This window comes from Dendrobates tinctorius, unplaced genomic scaffold (assembly GCF_039654945.1).
Source record: "Dendrobates tinctorius isolate UK_male_01 unplaced genomic scaffold, ASM3965494v1 ptg000120l, whole genome shotgun sequence".
NCBI classification, from domain to species: Eukaryota; Metazoa; Chordata; class Amphibia; order Anura; family Dendrobatidae; genus Dendrobates; species Dendrobates tinctorius.
This window is the reverse complement of record NW_027361788.1, coordinates 19,440,346-19,459,895: the sequence shown is the minus strand read 5'-3', so window position 1 is coordinate 19,459,895 and position 19,550 is coordinate 19,440,346. Positions and strand designations below refer to the sequence as shown.

Below are 19,550 nucleotides of genomic sequence, written 5' to 3'. Positions count from 1 at the left end.
CCATGATGTGGGCACAGCAACGTTTGCAGCCCTACGTGTACGGGCACATCTTCACGGTGGTAACCGACCACAACCCTCTGAGCTGGCTGCACACAGTGTCCGGAACCAACGGAAGGTTGCTACACTGGAGCCTTGCCCTTCAGCAGTACGACTTTACCGTACAACACAAAAAGGGCAGCGAGCATGGAAATGCCGATGGGTTGTCCCGCCGGGTCGAACCCGCTGAGGTGCACATGGTGGATTACCGACAGGTTATGCCTCCGTAGCACACTCAAAAGGGGGAGGTGTAACGATAAGTAAAATATTACCTCGCTGGAACATTCCAGAATCTCCCATTGTTACACTACAGATTATACTTCTGCTTGTCACACGCTGCAGATGTGACCCCCTTAGCAGCTGTGTGTCTCCTCTGCCTGCTTGTAACCCTACACCAGACATTTCCTGTGCCAGCTCTCTCTTTCCTCCTTCCCCTCTCCCTGCACAGCCAGGAAAAGGATTACTTTTGTTCCCTGCCATGCAGCCAATTCAGGTAAGGGAAATATTAAAAGAAGCCATAGCGCGCACCTTATATGCGGCAGCGATATGAAAATTACATTTCTGCAAAATGCATCGACCCGGTATTCTGGCCCATAATTGGCACGGTTCTAGTACCCCCAGAAACCGAGAACTGGATTTCTCCTAAACGGTGTGACATAATTACTGCATGTTTGGTGTTTAATTATTGTCTGCGATAAACTAAGGAAAATGATACCATGTGCGTGTTTATACGAGGTATCCTCTGCGAGATATAGTCATTATAAGTTTTGTAGTCAGAATTGTAACTCCTAGAGCAGGGGGAGGAACATCCCTAGACCTCCCCTTTCGTGATGTCACGGACCCAGAGCTATAAAGCATTCCCTCCCTGGGGTTGGTCATTCGATCTGGAGGTTTTCATGCCTAAAGGACCCCAGATGCAGGGCGATGTGTGGCCCCGCCTCCTCCCCACATGGCTAGCCTAAAGACCATTAAGCAACTGGAAGTGTTGATTTTCTATGTTAATGCCATTTATTTTATATTTGCATTGTACATACTGTACCTACTGTCTCAACGTTGTAACATATTTTATCTGTGTAATCACTGCCCCCCTTTTGGAGAATAAATTATAAAATGTATTAGTCTTCATGCTCTAAGAACGAATGTACACATGTCTTTAAGATAATTACGCTGCTGAATTGGGTTGGCGTTGAACCCCTCTATTAAGTTTATAACTTAAGCAGAGAATTCTGGAGCTGGTCACGGCAACGTGTGGCCTGGGCCCTGGGCACTGCTGAGAGTGACGGAAGGGGTTTTATAAGCTAAATTGGGGTGGCTGCGGCCAGAACGTTTTATAATTCCCTCACTGCAGTGTGCCGGGTGGCCAGACCTCATTGAAGCAGCCGGCCGGTGACCCATTATCCCAGGTGTAGTTCCCTGACTGACCTGAGGGTAAGGGGGGGCACCGGAGAGCTGCGAGTTCCAAAGTGAAACTGAAAAAGTGGGATATATATAAATCCCCGCAGTTCGTGGAAGATTGTTAGCAGTGGTGGGACATCCAAAATAACCCCCTGCGATAAATTGTTAGGGCAAGACTAGCTTGCTGTTTTTATCACATGGTGCCAGCGGTGGGATTACTAAGATAAGCCCCCCTGTGCCTGTGATAGCCGTGTGTTGGCAGTGCGCCACATCCCTCCGTCCGTGACATACCGGTGTCAGCGGCGGGATCGTGACAGCTGGGAACAGGAGTTGCCGGGAACATCGCGAGGATCGTGAAGGCTGCAGGGGCCACCAGAAGGTGAGAATATCACGATTATTATTTTTTTTTTTAATTATTTTTAACATTATATCTTTTTACAATTGATGCTGCATAGGCAGCATCAATAGTAAAAAGTTGGTCACACTTGTCAAGCACTGTTTGACAAATGTGACCAACCTGTCAATCAGTTCTCCAAGCGATGCTACAGATCTCTTGGAAAACGCTAGCATTCTGCAAGCTAATTACGCTTGCAAAACGCTTGTTTTTGCGGGAATTCTGCATGCGTATTTCCCACGGCAGGGAATTGCGGAATTTCCGCGGCAATTCCACATGTGTGCACATAGCCTTAAGAAGTTTATTAACCCTTCAGGTGCTTCACAGGAACTGAAGAAATGTGGAAGGCAAAAATGATCATTTAACTTTTTTCACAAAAATTTTACTTTAGACCCATTTTTTTATTTTTACAATGGTAATGTAAGTTAATGGACCTCAACATTTGTTGTGCAAATTCTCCTGAGTATGTCGATACCCCACATGTGGGGGAAAACCACTGAAGGAAGGAGTGTCATTCTACTTTTGTGAACGCAAAATTAGCTGGAATCGAGAGTGGACTCCATGTCGCGCTTGGAGAGCCCCTGATGTGCCTATACAGTGGAAACCCCCCCACAAGGAATGTACGTAGATGTGTGTTAGCACCTTGAACCCCCAGGTGCTTCACCAAAATTTGTAAAATTGAGTTGTGAAAATTAAAAAAATAAAATTACATTTTTTGCAGAAAAGTATTTTTTAGACCCATTTTTTTATTTTTTCAAGTGTAGCAGAAAATAGACCACAAAAATTGTTGTGCAATTTTTCCTGAGTACACTGATACCCCATATGTGGTGGAAAACTACTATTTGGATGCACAGCAGGACTCGGAAGGGAGGGAGTGATGGTTTGGAGCACAGACTGTGGTGCACACCATGTCGCATTTGGAGAGCCAATTTGTCCTGAGTACGCAAATACCCCATATATGCAGTTAAACCACTGTTTGGGCGCATGGCAGAGCTTGGAAGGGACAGAGCGCCGTTTGACTTTTCAGTGCAAAATTGGCTGGATTTGAGATTGGATGCCATGTCGCATTTGGAGAGCCCCTGATGTGCCTAAACTAGACCTTCCAAGGCATTATTTAGAGGCACAGTTATAGAAATTATAATATTGCTTTTACTTGTGTATGAGCGTACTATGCACCTTTTTTGTGATCTTCCCTTCTTCGCTGTTTGGGGAACCTCTGCTGGAAAATGTTGATCTGGGACGATTTGGACACCATCAGTCTCAGAATTACTGGGACCCTCAACTTCCTGAGTGTCGAACATTAGGGCCTTGATGACTACCTCCTGAAACTGAAGGAAGGTCCCCGTATTGGCTGCAGATCCAAACAGCACAAAAGCATTGTACAGTGCCATCTGTACAAGGTGCACGGCCAATTTTTTGTACCATACTTTAGCTTGTGGTAAGGCACTGTACGGTTTGGGGACCTGAGAGATCTACGCCCCCCATTTACTTATTATACTCCAGGATACAATCTTTGGGACTTGTGTGTGGTACTTCGGACCGTGAGAAGCGAGCTGTTGTTACGGTGTATGGTGGTCAAGATAAGGACAACTCTGTTGCCATATATAGTGCATGTCGTGGAGGGAATAATAGACACATGTTTTCTAATAAGGCATCCCAGAAATGTGGTTGCAACATCTGTGGGAGTGCCCATGGTGGCCATATTGTCTTTGGCATAGGCTAGGTTCACATTAGCGTTTGAGTCTGCAGTGTATCATCCACATGCGCAAACGCATGCAAATCGCATGTTTACGCAGCATTTTTATGCGCATCATCTTACACATGACGGGAAAAAATGCTGTGTGTGCATGCGTTTGTATTTGTTTTTGCATGCGTTTGCGTTGTTTACGAGCATGCGTTCGATATGACACCAGACAAAAATGGGCGTGTCTCATGGGATTTCTATATGTATTTTGAATAATGCATGCGTATCCAACGCATGCGTACGCATGTCCTTGCGTATGCATACATTCCCATAGACAGTAATGCATTTTTTGACGCACTCATCCGCATGCTCATGAATGCGCATATTTGACGGATTTTTGACGCCTCAAAAAATGCAACATGTTGTGTTCGCTGCGCACCACCACACACCGTGAAACAACGCATGCGTACACGAAAGCATGAGAACGCATGCAAACGCATGTCCCTGCGTACACCCTGTTAAATGTATGTACGCATGATGTATGCGGATCTATGCGGATCAAACACAGACACAAATGTGAAACCAGCCATAGTCAGATATTACTAGAAATTCATAAAACTTGAAATAATTGTTTATTTTTCAATTTGATTATTGCTGTGAATTTACTGTTTAGTAGAGCAGTGGCAGATGGTGATAGCCATGGTTATACCTGTATAGTTACAATACGAGGCAGAGGTTGTCGCGTCCTGGCGCCTCCTTCAATAGCTATTCCCAAGGTAGGGGCAGTTTTCATTACACGCACTAAGGCGGCAGAAGGTTCAAGCAGGCCCGGCTACAAGAGAGAAGACGTCCTGTCAGTCAGCATCATGGGATAGGTGAAAGAATTAGTGACATGAGCGGATAAAAGAGATTAACACGGAGCACACAATACAGAAAGGGATACAGTGGCACAAACAGAAGGAGCTGAACATAATAACGTCTGCTAGTCCCGTAACAACCAGTCCCGAAAACATTCACCATTATCTGTGTATAGACATCAGACTGCAGGACAGGGAACAGGACACAACATGGAGCCTGGGTAACTAAAGGGGGGTCATAGACATTTACACCATCTGACTGATATTAATAAATTCAATAATCATACTCCACTGATAGAAATGTATCAGGTCTGCTCAGGGGAGGACTGAGACAGAAAAGCAGTCCTGCCACACAAACCCCACCAGCCCACAAACTATAACACTCCTCACCCCGATCAGTGAATTTTGCTTTACTTTGTTGTGCCTCTCACTCTCCTAAAGAGAGATATTTGAAGACCCACATGTGAATGATGCCACAGAGCGTATGATCGAAGCATTGGGCGCTAACCCCTCCTGCCGCGACGCTAACCCCGCCCACCCCGATGATGTCATCATTCATGTGCAGGCAGCATTCTGTAATGAACACTGCGTGCACTTGGTAAAACGACCGGCAGCTGGCAGGATATGGCTGCCACCGGAGCATTGCATATTCCGGGGACCTGCCCGCAGGCCGGAGGTTCCCCAAACCTGTTTTAAAGGGCTGGCGGTCCACTTTGTATTATAGAGCCGCCAGCCTACCGGGCATCTGCCCGGCCTTGCAGATTAGTAATCCGGGCCTGCATTAAGGCTACGTTCCTACATGAGTATTTGGTGAGTTTTTGATGTTGCAGATTTTCTCCAGCATTTCTGAACTTATATAAATTAGGTTATTTGCATTTTTTCGTTGTATTTTTTACATGCATTTTTATTGCGTTTTTGACGTTATGCTTTTTGTCTGTTCTTGGTATGTCATGCTTTTTGTGATACCTCCTGGTATTTGGCTTTAACAAACTTTATTGATAAAGTCATGTGCAGATTACATTCATTTTTTACCTGAGGATTTCTCACATCCACTGCAATTTTATGTGAAAAATCTACATATAACGGCATAGCGGCAAGATAAATTGACATGATGAACATTTGAAATGGACAGGTTTTACATTTTTTCTGATTGCAAGGAAAGGTTCCTGCAGCTGTTGGAGAGGACAGGGAGCTTCTGACAATAATGCTTCTTAAGCCCCCGTTACACACTGCGATATCGCTAGCAATATCGCTGTAAAGTCACCGATTTTGTGACGTTGCAGCGATATTGCTAGCGATATCGCTGCATGTGATACTTACCTCCGACCGGCTCCCCCGCTGGTTATCGCTGATCGCGCGAGAAGCTCCTGGACCATTCCTCGTCGGTCACTTCCTGCGGCGCTTCCTGTGGCGCCGACGAGCGACGCGTGGAGCCGGGCGGGGGGACGCAGGATCGCCGCGTCTGACAGGTAAGTAGCGATCCCCGTCCCCTGCAATGTCGCTGGTGAGATCTGCCTGAGTGGCAGCTCACTAGCGACCACCCAGCGATTCACCAGCGATCTTGACCGCGTCATATCGCTGGTCGGGATCGCTGGTGAGTCGCTAGGTGTAACGGTACCCTTAGATTTGGGGCTGCCTAAAACACAGCAGTGGGGGGTCTGAAACAATGGATTGTAATTGGGCATCTTTTCGTAGTAAAGGTTGTAATTTCCGTGCCGGTCCCCTTAGCACTTCCAGATTTGGATTGTGGGTGACTAATAGAGGCACCTGATTATTTTCTATATTAGCTTTGTAATGTAGGAGATGATTCCTTGATGTTCTGGTGGATTTTGTAATTTGGTTTCAAATTGTTCTTGGATGGTAGCCCTGATTCAAAAAGTTCTTTCTGAGGCGACCAAGGTGTTTGACTGTATCCATGGGGTTGGAACATAAATAACCGGGTGCCTCTAGTTAACCCCTTTCCGACATTAGGTGTAATAGTATGCCAATGTCGGATACCCCCTGTATGGTGAGGGCTTCGGTGCTGAGCTCGTGCCTTTCCGGGCATGTGTCAGCTGATCTATACAGCTGACATGTGCCCGCAACAGCCATGGGTGGAATCGCAATCCAACCGCAGCTGTTAATTAGTTAAATGCTGCCGTTAACCTCTGACAGCGGCATTTAACTTGCGCTTACCAGAATCAGCCCCATATCACGAAAAATGGAGACCACCACTGAAATAAAAAAGAACCTAGACATGTTTTGGTGTCTATGAACTCATATTCACCTGGAGAATCATAATGGCAGGTCAGTTTTAGCATTTAATGAACATGGTAAAAGATACCCAAAAAAAAACAACTGTGGGATTGCACTTTTTTTTGCAATTTCACCGCACTTGGAATTTTTTTCCCGTTATTCAGTACACAATATGTTAAAACCAGTGGTGTCGTTCAAAAGAACAACTCGTCATGCAAAAAACAAGCCCTCACATGGCAATTTTGACCAAAAAAAAATAAAAAAGCTATGGCTCTGGGAAGAAGGTCCATTTCATCTATAAGCTAATGAATTGGCTGCATGTCTTGGTCTGGTCCCTTTAAACAGCAGCTGCTGCTCCTGCTGATGATGTCACGGAATGCTGTGGTTTCTGGCTCCACCACCTAGCCTTATGACATCACACTCATCGTTTAAGGAACTGCAGAGCCGACATTCCATTTGAGGATTGCAGTTACTGGGGAGAAAGGTAAGTCGGCTCTATGTCGCCTCTTGTTGTGTCCTTCATTCTTTTCTATCATCTAATTCTCACTTACTTTTTATTCATTAAGGGGCCTTTATTGTATATAATACAAGCAGGTCCAAAATACTGAGCCCCTCAGATTAGGTGACATCCATATTTTACAGCATTTCTTGCAATAGTAAAGAGAGATAAATCCCATCACATCCTATGTATCCCAGGACAGAAAAGACAGTGATTTACCGACTCTCCATCACATCTCACTGGTTTCTGACTTTCTTGCTGATCACATCCATAGCATAGTAATAATGGAGAGAATCTCCTCAGCCATAACTGGAACACAACACCTTCCCAATTTTTGGCCAATATATTGTTTTAAAATCATACAAATCTGGGAGATGAACGTGATCATATTCTGTAAAGCGAACGCATGTAGCCTGGATATAATTATGTAATTGTTGGGTGTTATTGAGACATATCGTGATATACAATCCAGATCAAAGATATAAATCCAACTAATTTTGTGAAAACCTTGTAAAACCCGGATGTATATACAGTACATATTAGCTCCATATATAGAAAATCTATTCAAATATTCCCCCATATTGGTAGGATTCATATTGTTTGTATTTTGGGCAATGCACTTCAATGGAAGCCGGTAGTAACAGCCACCACTTGGGAGGTCACAGAATGTTGAAATTGTTGATTACCCACCCATTAGATTCGTCATGTGATGTCACAGAATGTTATGGTTGTTGGCGCCACCCGCATTGGCTCTTATTTGTCTTCTCATTAATGTTTTGGTTGTTGGTTTTGCCCCCATCAGTTATTACTTGTGATGTCACCAAATATTTTATTTCTTGGTCCATGATTAGGTGCCATCTGAGCCAAGCTGAAAGACGATAATTGACTTTCTCTTCTCACCTCACGAACATTCTTGACGTTGCTCCTTGGGAGGGGGTGAGTCGGATTTTTAGTTGTGTTTAACTATATAAAGTGTGCTACTTATCTGATGGTTAGTGCTGTGCTCACTCATTACATGTAGGTGCATTACTCTGTCATAAACGGGTGAGAACCCTATTTTCTCATTTGCTTTCACTACTCAAATTTCATGTCGTGAGTGCAAATTCTAAGAACCTGAAGCAGGTATGAATTGTCACTAATACCTTTGGATATGTATGTGTGAATGAATGTGAATGTTAGTACTCCTAACATATCCAAAATATAATGAACCCCATGTTAGGGCCACCACTCCTGAATTTGTCTTTTCCCATCCTACCCCTGGTATATGGGGAGAGATATCTACTCCTGTGGGAGGGAGAGTTTATTGTGGAGTGGATGGTGAACTCCTGATCACTCCAAAAAATAAAACAGGAGGATATAGACAGGATGACTGAGGCACAAATGTCACCTCAGGACTCTAAATATCCCGGACAGGTTGGGGAGTAGAACTAGTAAAAAGCCAAATAAATATAATAATATAATGCAATGAATAGTTAATGAAACCATAAGTTCTATTCATGCTCTTAATGAGCGGGTTGCTCAGATTAGGAAGGTAGCCCGTCAGGACAGAAATGGTTTTGACTACCTGTTAGCAATTGAAGGTGGAACTTGTGCTGTAATAGGTGCTTCTGGATTGAAGATGCACATGATTCTATTGAGAGAAACATGGATATGGTAAAGGAGCTGCAACAAAAATCACTTCTCCTGGATGGAGTTTATCGGAGTTTGGTTAAACAACATACTCTTATCTTTGCTAGAGCCCATAGTGGTAGGGATAGGATTGATTGTATTCATCTTGATTGCCTGAAAATTATTAATGTGCTGTGTTTCTCATTGCAGGAAATGAGTTATACATTGGAATCACTGGCTGACACAGACAGAAGAGGACCAATAGTATATCCGCCTGTGATTTTATCCATAGGAAGGATGACACTACAGCTTCAGAGATGACCGTCTGATAGCCTCGCTCGACTACCCACCTCTCCTGAAGACCCTTTCAGCCTTTTGAGACTTGGGTGGAGGACATCATCTCTGAAAATAGGGTCTCCACAGCTGCACCCCAACAGTTTACCGTATATACTCAAGTATAAGCCGACCCGAGTATAAGCCGAGGCACCTAATTTTGCCACGGAAAACTGGGTAAACTTATTAATTCCAGTATAAGCTGGATATGCATTGTCCCCTCATCTCTGTCCTGGTATACACAGGCTCCCCCATCCCTGACCTGGTATGCACGGGCTCCCCCATCGCTGTCCTGGTATGCATGGCTCCCCCGTCATGTCTTTGTATGCATGGCTTCCCCATCACTGTCCAGGTATGCATGGCTCCCCCATCATGTCTTTGTATGCATGGTTTCCCCATCACTGTCCTGGAATGCATGGCTCCCCCGTCATGTCTTTGTATGCATGGCTTCCCCATCACTGTCCTGGTATGCATGGCTCCCCCGTCATGTCTTTGTATGCATGGCTTCCCCATCACTGTCCTGGTATGCATGGCTCCCCCGTCATGTCTTTGTATGCATGGCTTCCCCATCACTGTCCTGGTATGCATGGCTCCCCCGTCATGTCTTTGTATGCATGGCTTCCCCATCACTGTCCTGGTATGCATGGCTCCCCCGTCATGTCTTTGTATGCATGGCTTCCCCATAACTGTCCTGGTATGCATGGCTCTCCCATCATGTCTTTGTATGCATGGTTTCCCCATCACTGTCCTGGTATGCATGGCTCTCCCATCATGTCTTTGTATGCATGGTTTCCCCATCACTGTCCTGGTATGCATGGCTCCCCCCATCCTGTCTTTGTATGCATGGCTTCCCCATCACTGTCCTGGTATGCATGGCTCTCCCATCATGTCTTTGTATGCATGGCTTCCCCATCACTGTCCTGGTATGCATGGCTCCCCCATCATGTCTTTGTATGCATGGCTTCCCCATCACTGTCCTGGTATGCATGGCTCCCCCATCCTGTCTTTGTATGCATGGCTTCCCCATCACTGTCCTGGTATGCATGGCTCCCCCCATCCTGTCTTTGTATGCATGGCTCACCTGTCCTGTCCTTGTATGCATAGCTCTTTATCCCCTATCCTGGTATGCATGGCTCCTGGGACAGATGACTCATGTATAAGCCAAGGGGGGCATTTTCAGCATGAAAAAATATGCTGAAAAACTCTGCTTATACACAAGTACATACGGTACTGTGGAGGTTCTGGTGGAGGGATGCAGGTCTGGACAGCTGTCGTCATCCTATTAGATAGGTAAGAATGAATGTGTGTGTGTGTATACTTTAAAGGGAATCTGTCACCCCATTTTTCGGGTATCAGCTGCCGGCACCGCCATCAGGACTCTAAATATCCCAGACAGGTTGGGGAGTAGAACTAGTAAAAAGCCAAATAAATATAATAATATAATGCAATGAATAGTTAATGAAACCATAAGTTCTATTCATGCTCTTAATGAGCGGGTTGCTCAGATTAGGAAGGTAGCCCGTCAGGACAGAAATGGTTTTGACTACCTGTTAGCATTTGAAGGTGGAACTTGTGCTGTAATAGGTGCTTCTGGATTGAAGATGCACATGATTCTATTGAGAGAAACATGGATATGGTAAAGGAGCTGCAACAAAAATCACTTCTCCTGGATGGAGTTTATCGGAGTTTGGTTAAACAACATACTCTTATCTTTGCTAGAGCCCATAGTTGTAGGGATAGGATTGATTGTATTCATCTTGATTGCCTGAAAATTATTAATGTGCTGTGTTTCTCATTGCAGGAAATGAGTTATACATTGGAATCACTGGCTGACACAGACAGAAGAGGACCAATAGTATATCCGCCTGTGATTTTATCCATAGGAAGGATGACACTACAGCTTCAGAGATGACCGTCTGATAGCCTCGCTCGACTACCCACCTCTCCTGAAGACCCTTTCAGCCTTTTGAGACTTGGGTGGAGGACATCATCTCTGAAAATAGGGTCTCCACAGCTGCACCCCAACAGTTTACCGTATATACTCAAGTATAAGCCGACCCGAGTATAAGACGAGGCACCTAATTTTGCCACGGAAAACTGGGTAAACTTATTAATTCCAGTATAAGCCGGGTATGCATTGTCCCCTCATCTCTGTCCTGGTATATACAGGCTCCCCCATCCCTGACCTGGTATGCACGGGCTCCCCCATCGCTGTCCTGGTATGCATGGCTCCCCCGTCATGTCTTTGTATGCATGGCTTCCCCATCACTGTCCTGGTATGCATGGCTCCCCCATCCTGTCTTTGTATGCATGGCTTCCCCATCACTGTCCTGGTATGCATGGCTCCCCCATCATGTCTTTGTATGCATGGCTTCCCCATCACTGATCTGGTATGCATGGCTCCCCCATCATGTCTTTGTATGCATGGCTTCCCCATCACAGTCCTGGTATGCATGGCTCCCCCGTCATGTCTTTGTATGCATGGCTTCCCCATCACTGTCCTGGTATGCATGGCTCCCCCCATCCTGTCTTTGTATGCATGCCACCCCTGTCCTGTCCTTGTATGCATAGCTCATTATCCCCTATCCTGGTATGCATGGCTCCTGGGACAGATGACTCATGTATAAGCCGAGGGGGGGGCATTTTCAGCACGAAAAAATGTGCTGAAAAACTCTGCTTATACACGAGTACATACGGTACTGTGGAGGTTCTGGTGGAGGGATGCAGGTCTGGACAGCTGTCGCCATCCTATTAGATAGGTAAGAATGAATGTGTGTGTATACTTTAAAGGGAATCTGTCACCCCATTTTTCGAGTATCAGCTGCTGGCACCGCCATCAGGGGCATATCTACAGCATTCTGTAATGCTGTAGATAAGCCCCCGATATAACCTGAAAGAGAAGAAAAACGAGTTAGCTTATACTCACCCAGGGGCGGTCCGGGTCCGGTTTTGGTCCGATGGGTGTCGTGGTCCAGTCCGGCGCCTCCCATCTTCTAACGGTGACATCCTCTTCTTTGCTTCCCATCGTGGCTCCTGCGCAGGCACGCTGCTCTGCCCTGTTGAGGGCAGAGCAGAGTTCTGCAGTGCGCAGATCTCGGGAAAGGTCAGAAAGGTCCGTCGCCTGTGCACCGCAGTACTCTGCTCTGCCCTCAACAGGACAGAACAGTGCACCTGCGCCGGTGCCGCCACGGGAAGCAAAGAAGAGGACGTCACTGTTAGAAGATGGGAGGTGCCGGATGTCTGACATCCCTTGATCTATGCAGACTACCTCTTTACTTCATGTAGTATGGGACGTCCACAAGAGTCATTTCAGGATCAGCAGGTACATAGTGCAGGTGTGGACATCTGTCGTCATCCTATTAGATAGATAAGAATGTATGTGCGTGTGTGCTGTAATAAAGATTGTGTGAATGCTTAGACGAAATGGCAACTATAAGGCAGCCAGGAATGGATGTCCGACATCCCATGATCTATGCAGGATAGCTGTATACTTCATGTAGTATGGGCTGTCCACAAGAGTCATTTCACAATAGGAAGGAACATAGTTAGCTAGCTTTCATAATGTGTGTATTAGAAAATGTTCAATAAAACAATTTAAACAAGAAATAGAATATATTATTAGTAAGAATATGTTTTTGTGACTCCTTCATGAACATCAAGCTTGCCAAGCTTCAGTGCCTCTACCAGGTTACGGCCATTATCACACACGACCATGCCTGGTTGTAGGTTCAGTGGTGATAGCCACAGATCTGTCTGCTCTGTTACACTTTTCCACAACTCTGCGGTGGTGTGCTGTTTTCTAACTCAAACAAATTAGTTTCAGCAGAGACTGTTGACACTTTGTAAGGGGGTGAACAGGACTAACGTCATCGGACAGAAATACGCTCTGGAGCCGGAATTATCAGGGCCGTCACCGCTGTTGCAGGGGGATGACTTGCCTGACGTGCCTGACTTGACTGGGTGGGAGAAGTTCGAGCACCTGAGTGAAGGGGGCATGGGGGACTTAAAAGGAACAGAGCATGGGAAGACAGGAGACTTGGCGGGAAGGCGATTTCAGAGCAGGATGAAGGTTGACTCCCTCTCCTCAGCTACCGCCGCTGATGCTAGCCCTTTACAGACTGTTCCCCTTTCCAAGTACAACGACCCCAAGACCAATGGATCGGGATACTTCGGCACAGTCAGGAGACAGTGCATCTCGTTCTTACATCACTGAGCCAAAGACTTTGTTCACGGACTGTGACGCCGTCAGGAACAGTTCCAACCGTTCTCCAATAAGATCTTCAATCGATAAGTCTTTATCTTCACTTTTACTCTTTTGTTGTGCTATTTTGTATATTTCACTGTCTGTCTCAACACCTCCCTGCGCGGAAGGTTTCCTTGTATACATATCAGTTAATTGGTCACGTAAACTTTGTTAACCCCTTTTTTGTCTCCTGTTGTTCACTGCATACGATGAAACTTTACATTTTGGCATAGTCGGCAGGATGCAGTCTGGCAGCATGGAGTCGGCAGATCCACCTTGGATCATGACACACACATATATATATATATAGCCACACAACATACATGTATATACATTACATAGTCTCCTGTATTTTGTATAAAGCTGTCCCTTATATAGTGCCCTCTCTTGTTATGTACAGCACCGTCCCTTACATATTGGATTATATAGAGCCCTGTTTATTATTACATACCGTCCTCTCTTGTTAGAGATATAATGCAATGATGGCTGATAGAGCATGGGAAAGCTTCTTTTCTAATGGAGGAGATAATGGACTGGTAGTCACTTTTACTCTTTTGTTGTGCTATTTTGTATATTTCACTGTCTGTCTCAACACCTCCCTGCGCGGAAGGTTTCCTTGTATACATATCAGTTAATTGGTCACGTAAACTTTGTTAACCCCTTTTTTGTCTCCTGTTGTTCACTGCATACGATGAACCTTTACATTTTGGCATAGTCGGCAGGATGCAGTCTGGCAGCATGGAGTCGGCAGAACAGGCAGCCGGGCCCAGGACCAGTATCTTTTTGGGGGTCATGTTAAGCAATTTGCCCAAATTCACGGGGTCCAACACCATGTTGTGGAGCTCGACCGAGCGTATGAGGAGTATGTTGAGAATGCACCCGATGACTCCTGTGCTAAAATCTGAGGTGGCCATTATGGCCCTGGACGGAGAAGCTATGGACTCCGTGATGCTGCGCGCTCCCCGGGACTGTGATACGTTGACTAAAGTATTGCAGACTCTAGAAGCGACTCACAGGGACCCCACTGACGTAGGGGAGCTCAGGACTCGCCTGTTTAGCCATATGCAAAGGGAGGGGGAGACAGTGACGCAGTATATGAATGCCATACAAGAATTGCATACCGCTATTGTCAGAAAGGACGGAGTGGGAATAGGGCCGACCGACATTGTGCTACGTGATTTGTTGGTGACTGGGTTACGATTGTCCTGACCAAACAGACCCTGAGGGAATGGGTACGGGTGGACCCCCGCATCACTTTTGCTGACATAGGAAGTGAGACCCGCTTACATGAACAAGAGCAGAGGGTGACGGTCCCGGTAGGGAAGGTCCAAAGTGGGGAAGCCACAGTGAATGCTGTCACTGAACCCCCCTGGGTTGAAGAGGTGAGGAAAGAACTGAATATCCAAGGAGAATTGGCCCAGATGAAGGAGAAAGTGGAAACTGGTCCGAGCGCCAGTAATGAGATGAACACCCTGACGGCCGAGGTCAGGCACTTGCTTCAACTGTGGAGAGATAGGACACTTTGCTCAGGAATGTCCACGGTGGGGTGGACCTTGCCCACGTCGGCCGTTAAACTAGAGGGCTCCAAGCCCGGGGCACGCCGCCCGAAGCCAGAAAGGAAGGAGTAGTGAAAGTCCCACAAATCTATTGTCCATGTGCCCACTAGTCTGGGCTGAATTTGACGGGCGAGCAGTGTGCTGTCTGGTGGATATGGGGTCTCAGGTGACCACGATGCCGGAAGCCTACTTTCATCGACATTTTTCAGAGATGCTACAGCGCGAGTGGGGCCCGGTAGTGAAGTTGACGGTGGCAAATCACCTGCCCATCCCGGTCACAGGGGTAGTGTGGATGCAAGTCTCTCTGTGCGGCAAGGACCTTGGACGGAAGGGTGTAGTGTTGACCCAGGGCGAAGCCGGCCCCAGTCATACCTTCACTTTGGGGATAAACGTCCTGAAGGAGTTCGGGAAAGTGCTTCTGGATGAACCTGCACTCTTATCCCTGAAACAGTGGAGCACCCATACCCCCAGCGCCAAGTATTTCAACGACTGCTTCGTGCCACTCAAGCCCAGGAGTCATACAGCCATGGAGAAGCATTAGGAAAGGTGGCAGTGCTGAACTCTGAAAAACTCACCCTACCAACGGGACAGACTGTACTGACCCCTGCCTGTTCGAGCCCATGTCCGACTGGAGGGGTTGGCAGTACAGCTAGAACCCTCCTTGACTGAACCGCTGCTGGCCGGACTGCTAGTGACCCGAACTTTGGCGGCTGTGCAAGACGGGACCATGCTAGTACGCTGCATTAACCTGAACGATCAGGAAGTAGTATTACCACCCAGGAGCGAAGTAGCACGGATAGTGGGGATGCCCGAGGAAATCGTTCTGCCCCAGGCCGTACAGTTGTCAGTTAAACGGGAAGACTCTTTGTCAGTGACAGTCACCACGTCTCCAACGTCAGAGCCCCAGTACATGCACGAGGGGTGTAGCATGTTAGAACAGATGCATGCCGATTTGTCCGAACTCACTCCTGCTCAAGTTCAACAAGTGGAGACAGTGTTGGGGCGGTACAGGTCTGTTTGCGTGTCATGAGGATTGACTTTGGCTGTACTACGGGTATCACCCACGAAATACCAACAGGACAGCACCCAACAGAGAGCGTTACCGGCAGATTCCTCCTCAGTTATATCAGGAAGTACGAGAGATGCTCAATCAGATGCTACAGGCAGGCGTCATCAAGGAGAGTCAAAGTCCGTGGGCAGCCCCCATCGTGCTGGTACGAAAGAAGGATGGGACATTGAGGTTCTGCTTAGACTACCGCAAGCTTAATGCCTGCACCATCCGGGACTCATACCCTCTACCTCGGATCGAAGAGTCCTTGTCCGCTTTAGGAAAAGTCAACTTCTTCTCGACGTTGGATCTCGCTAGTGGATACTGGCAGGTGCCCATGTCGGAGAAGGACCGGGCGAAGACAGCTTTTATCTTACCCATGGGACTCTTCGAATTCAACAGGATGCCCTTCGGCCTTGTCAACGCTCTGGGTACGTTCCAATGTTTGCTGGAAAGGTGCTTGGGGGACCTGAACTTCGACGCCACGCTCATATACTTGGATGACATCATAGTGTATGCTCCCTCATTTGAAGATCATCTACGGAGGCTAGAGCAAGTGTTGAGTCGCCTGCAAAAGTACGGACTGAAGGTGAAACCCAAGAAGTGCTACTTTTTCTGGACTCAAATTGAGTATCTGGGTCATGTCGTCTCAGTGGATGGAGTGGAGCCGTCCCGGGAAAAGATTAAGGTGATCCAGGACTGGCCCACCCCTGAGACCATGAAGGACGTTCGAGCGTTCCTAGGACTGACGGGGTACTACGGGAGGTTTGTGAAGAACTTTGCCTGTATGGCGTAGCCCCTGCTAGAGCTCTTGAAAAGGGTACCCCCAAATGCAAATGGTCGGCCCATCCGCTGGGAAGAGGAACAAGAAAAAGCCTTCCGGGACCTGAAAACGGCGCTGACCGAGGCACTGGTGCTGGCATAAGCAGACTTTTCTGTGCCGTTCATTCTCCACACTGACGGAAGCTTACCCGGGTTGGGGGCTGTGTTGTCACAGATGCAGGACGGAAAAGAGAGGGTGATCGCCTAAGCTAGTCGGTCCCTTCACGATTCCAAACGCAATCCGGACAACTACAGTTCCTTCAAGCTGGAATTGCTGGCGTTGGTGTGGGCTATGACGGAGAGGTTCGCAGAATATCTGGCCGGGTCGGAAGTGTTGGTACGCACCGGTAATAATCCGTTGCCGCATCTGGAGAACGCTAAGTTAGGGGCCATCGAACAACGCTGGGTAGCCCGGATGGCGAAGTCCTGGTATAAGATTGCATACAGGAGAGGGGTTGAAAACACCCATGCTGACACCTTGTTCAGGGTGAGGAATGGAACACCTGAACAGATTCCTGATGGGATGCTAGAGGATGAGGAAGTTCCCCGATTCCGAAAGACTGCTGGGACGGTGGCAGCTACGCTGGCCCAAATTCGGACCTCCTTGCGCGAGGGAGTGTTGGGAAGGTCCCGGGATGAGTGGGTCCGCCTACAGCAGGAGGACGGTGAACTTGCGCTGTTCCGACAATGGGTGATGGTGAAACAATTGCCCAGGCAGGACCAAAGAGACACTCTGACCCCCGAAGCACTGAAAATACTTCGACAGTGGGAGCGACTCCAAATGGGAAATTGTCTATTGTACCGTAAAGTCCAGCTACAGAAAGAATTAGGAGCCTCTTGGCAGGTGGTGATCCCCGAGATGGTGCTGTCCAAAATTGCCGCGGAAGCTCATGAGAGAGGAGCCCATTTTGGTGCGAGAAAACTTTCCAATTGCTACAACATTTTGTCTACCATCCTCGTTTGAGAGCAGCAGCTGAGGAAGCTTGTAAACCCTTGTAAACTCTGCCAGACGTGTGAATTGGCCAAATCTCCAGAACAAAGAGCTCCGACACAGACTATTGTGACATCAGCACCCCTGGAACTATTGACCGTTGACTACTTGACCATCGGACCGGTGCACCAGTGATGTGACCACTGTCTTGTAATGATTGACCATTTCTCAAAGTTCGCTGTGGTAACATCCACTTGAGATCAAACGGCAGAATCAGCGGCCCATGCATCTGCAAAAACTTTATTCAGATCTATGGATGCCCGCAGCGGATCCACTCTGATCAGGGAGCCTGCTTCTTAGAGAGAGTGATGGATGACAGGGGATGCTGTGCTGTAGGCTGTGGAGGGGGAGAGACAGGATCTGCTGTGCTGCAGACTGTAGAGAGGCAGAGACAGGGGCTGCTGTGCTGCAGATTGTGGAGAGGCAGAGACAGGAGCTGCTGTTATGCAGACTGTGGCGGGGCAGAGACAGGAGCTGCTGTGCTGCATACTGTAGAGAGGCAGAGACAGGGGCTGCTGTGCTGCAGATTGTGGAGAGGCAGAGACAGGAGCTGCTGTTATGCAGACTGTGGCGGGGCAGAGACAGGAGCTTCTGTGCTGCAGACTGTGGAGGGACAGAGACGGGCTGCTGTGCTACAGACTGTGGAGGGACAGAGACAGGTGCTGCTGTGCTGCAGACTGTGGAGGGACAGAGATAGGGGCTGCTGTGCTGCAGGCTGTGGAAGGGCAGAGACAGGAGCTGCTGTGCTGCAGGCTGTGGAAGGGCAGAGACGGGCTGCTGTGCTGCAGACTGTAGAGGGACAGAGACAGGTGCTGCTGTGCTGCAGACTGTGGAGGGACAGAGACAGGAGCTGCTGTGCTGCAGACTGTAGAGGGACAGAGACAGGAGCTGCTGTGCTGCAGACTGTAGAGGGACAAAGATAGGGGCTGCTGTGCTGCAGGCTGTGGAAGGGCAGAGACAGGAGCTGCTGTGCTGCAGACTGTAGAGGGACAGAGACAGGAGCTGCTGTGCTGCAGACTGTAGAGGGACAGAGACAGGAGCTGCTGTGCTGCAGACTGTAGAGGGACAAAGATAGGGGCTGCTGTGCTGCAGGCTGTGGAGGGACAGAGACAGGAGCTGCTGTGCTGCAGACTGTAGAGGGACAGAGACAGGAGCTACTGTGCTGCAGACTGTAGAGGGACAAAGATAGGGGCTGCTGTGCTGCAGGCTGTGGAAGGGCAGAGACGGGCTGCTGTGCTGCAGACTGTGACATACCTGTGTCTTTCCACTTGCGCACCGTGCCAGCGCATCCTTACTCATGGCGCACCAGCTCGTTCTTATTCTATGTGCAACAGCGCATTAAGCACACGTTGGTGGAGTTGGCAATATGTCTTGTTTTCTGCGCCACTGTTAAGGATGTTTGGATAAATCACTGGATTGCCATACTTCTCATGAGCTGGACCACTATTCCTTCACCATAATCCTAATTGCACTTGGACAGTAGTGTTTCTGGGCTCCTATGTGCTCTAGTTATAGTTATTGGTGAGCTAGGAATCTTTTTTTGCCGCCTTTATTCCCTTGCATACCTGGCAGCCACTGTTGCCTCATAATAGTACCAAAAATGTGCAAGAACATTACTCTTATATTGCCAGCACCCCTATATTATCAGCTACAGTGACCTCATAACAGTACCAGCCACTGTGCCCCATACTAGCACCAATAAAAGTACAAGCCACAGTACCCCCATAAGCAGTCCTGCCACACAAACCCCACCAGCCCACAAACTATAACATTCCTCACCCCAAGCAGTGAATTTTGCTTTACTTTGTCGTGCCCCTAACTCCCCTAAAGGGAGATATTTGAAGACCCA

General features: G+C 47.7%; 1 protein-coding gene across 4 annotated transcripts in view; it reads right to left on the bottom strand.

The window, feature by feature from the left end:
* The window catches only part of WHRN (whirlin), a 405,157-nt gene that overhangs the window by 20,076 nt on the left and 365,531 nt on the right, over positions 1–19,550 (bottom strand). The window contains exon 14 of one of the 4 annotated variants that reach the window (XM_073590838.1): positions 4,219–4,341. The exons of the other annotated variants lie outside the window; for them this stretch is intronic. Within the exon in view, the coding sequence (XP_073446939.1) occupies positions 4,219–4,341 (123 nt within the window). The remainder of the gene's footprint in view (positions 1–4,218; positions 4,342–19,550) is intronic. 4 annotated transcript variants of the gene reach the window in all.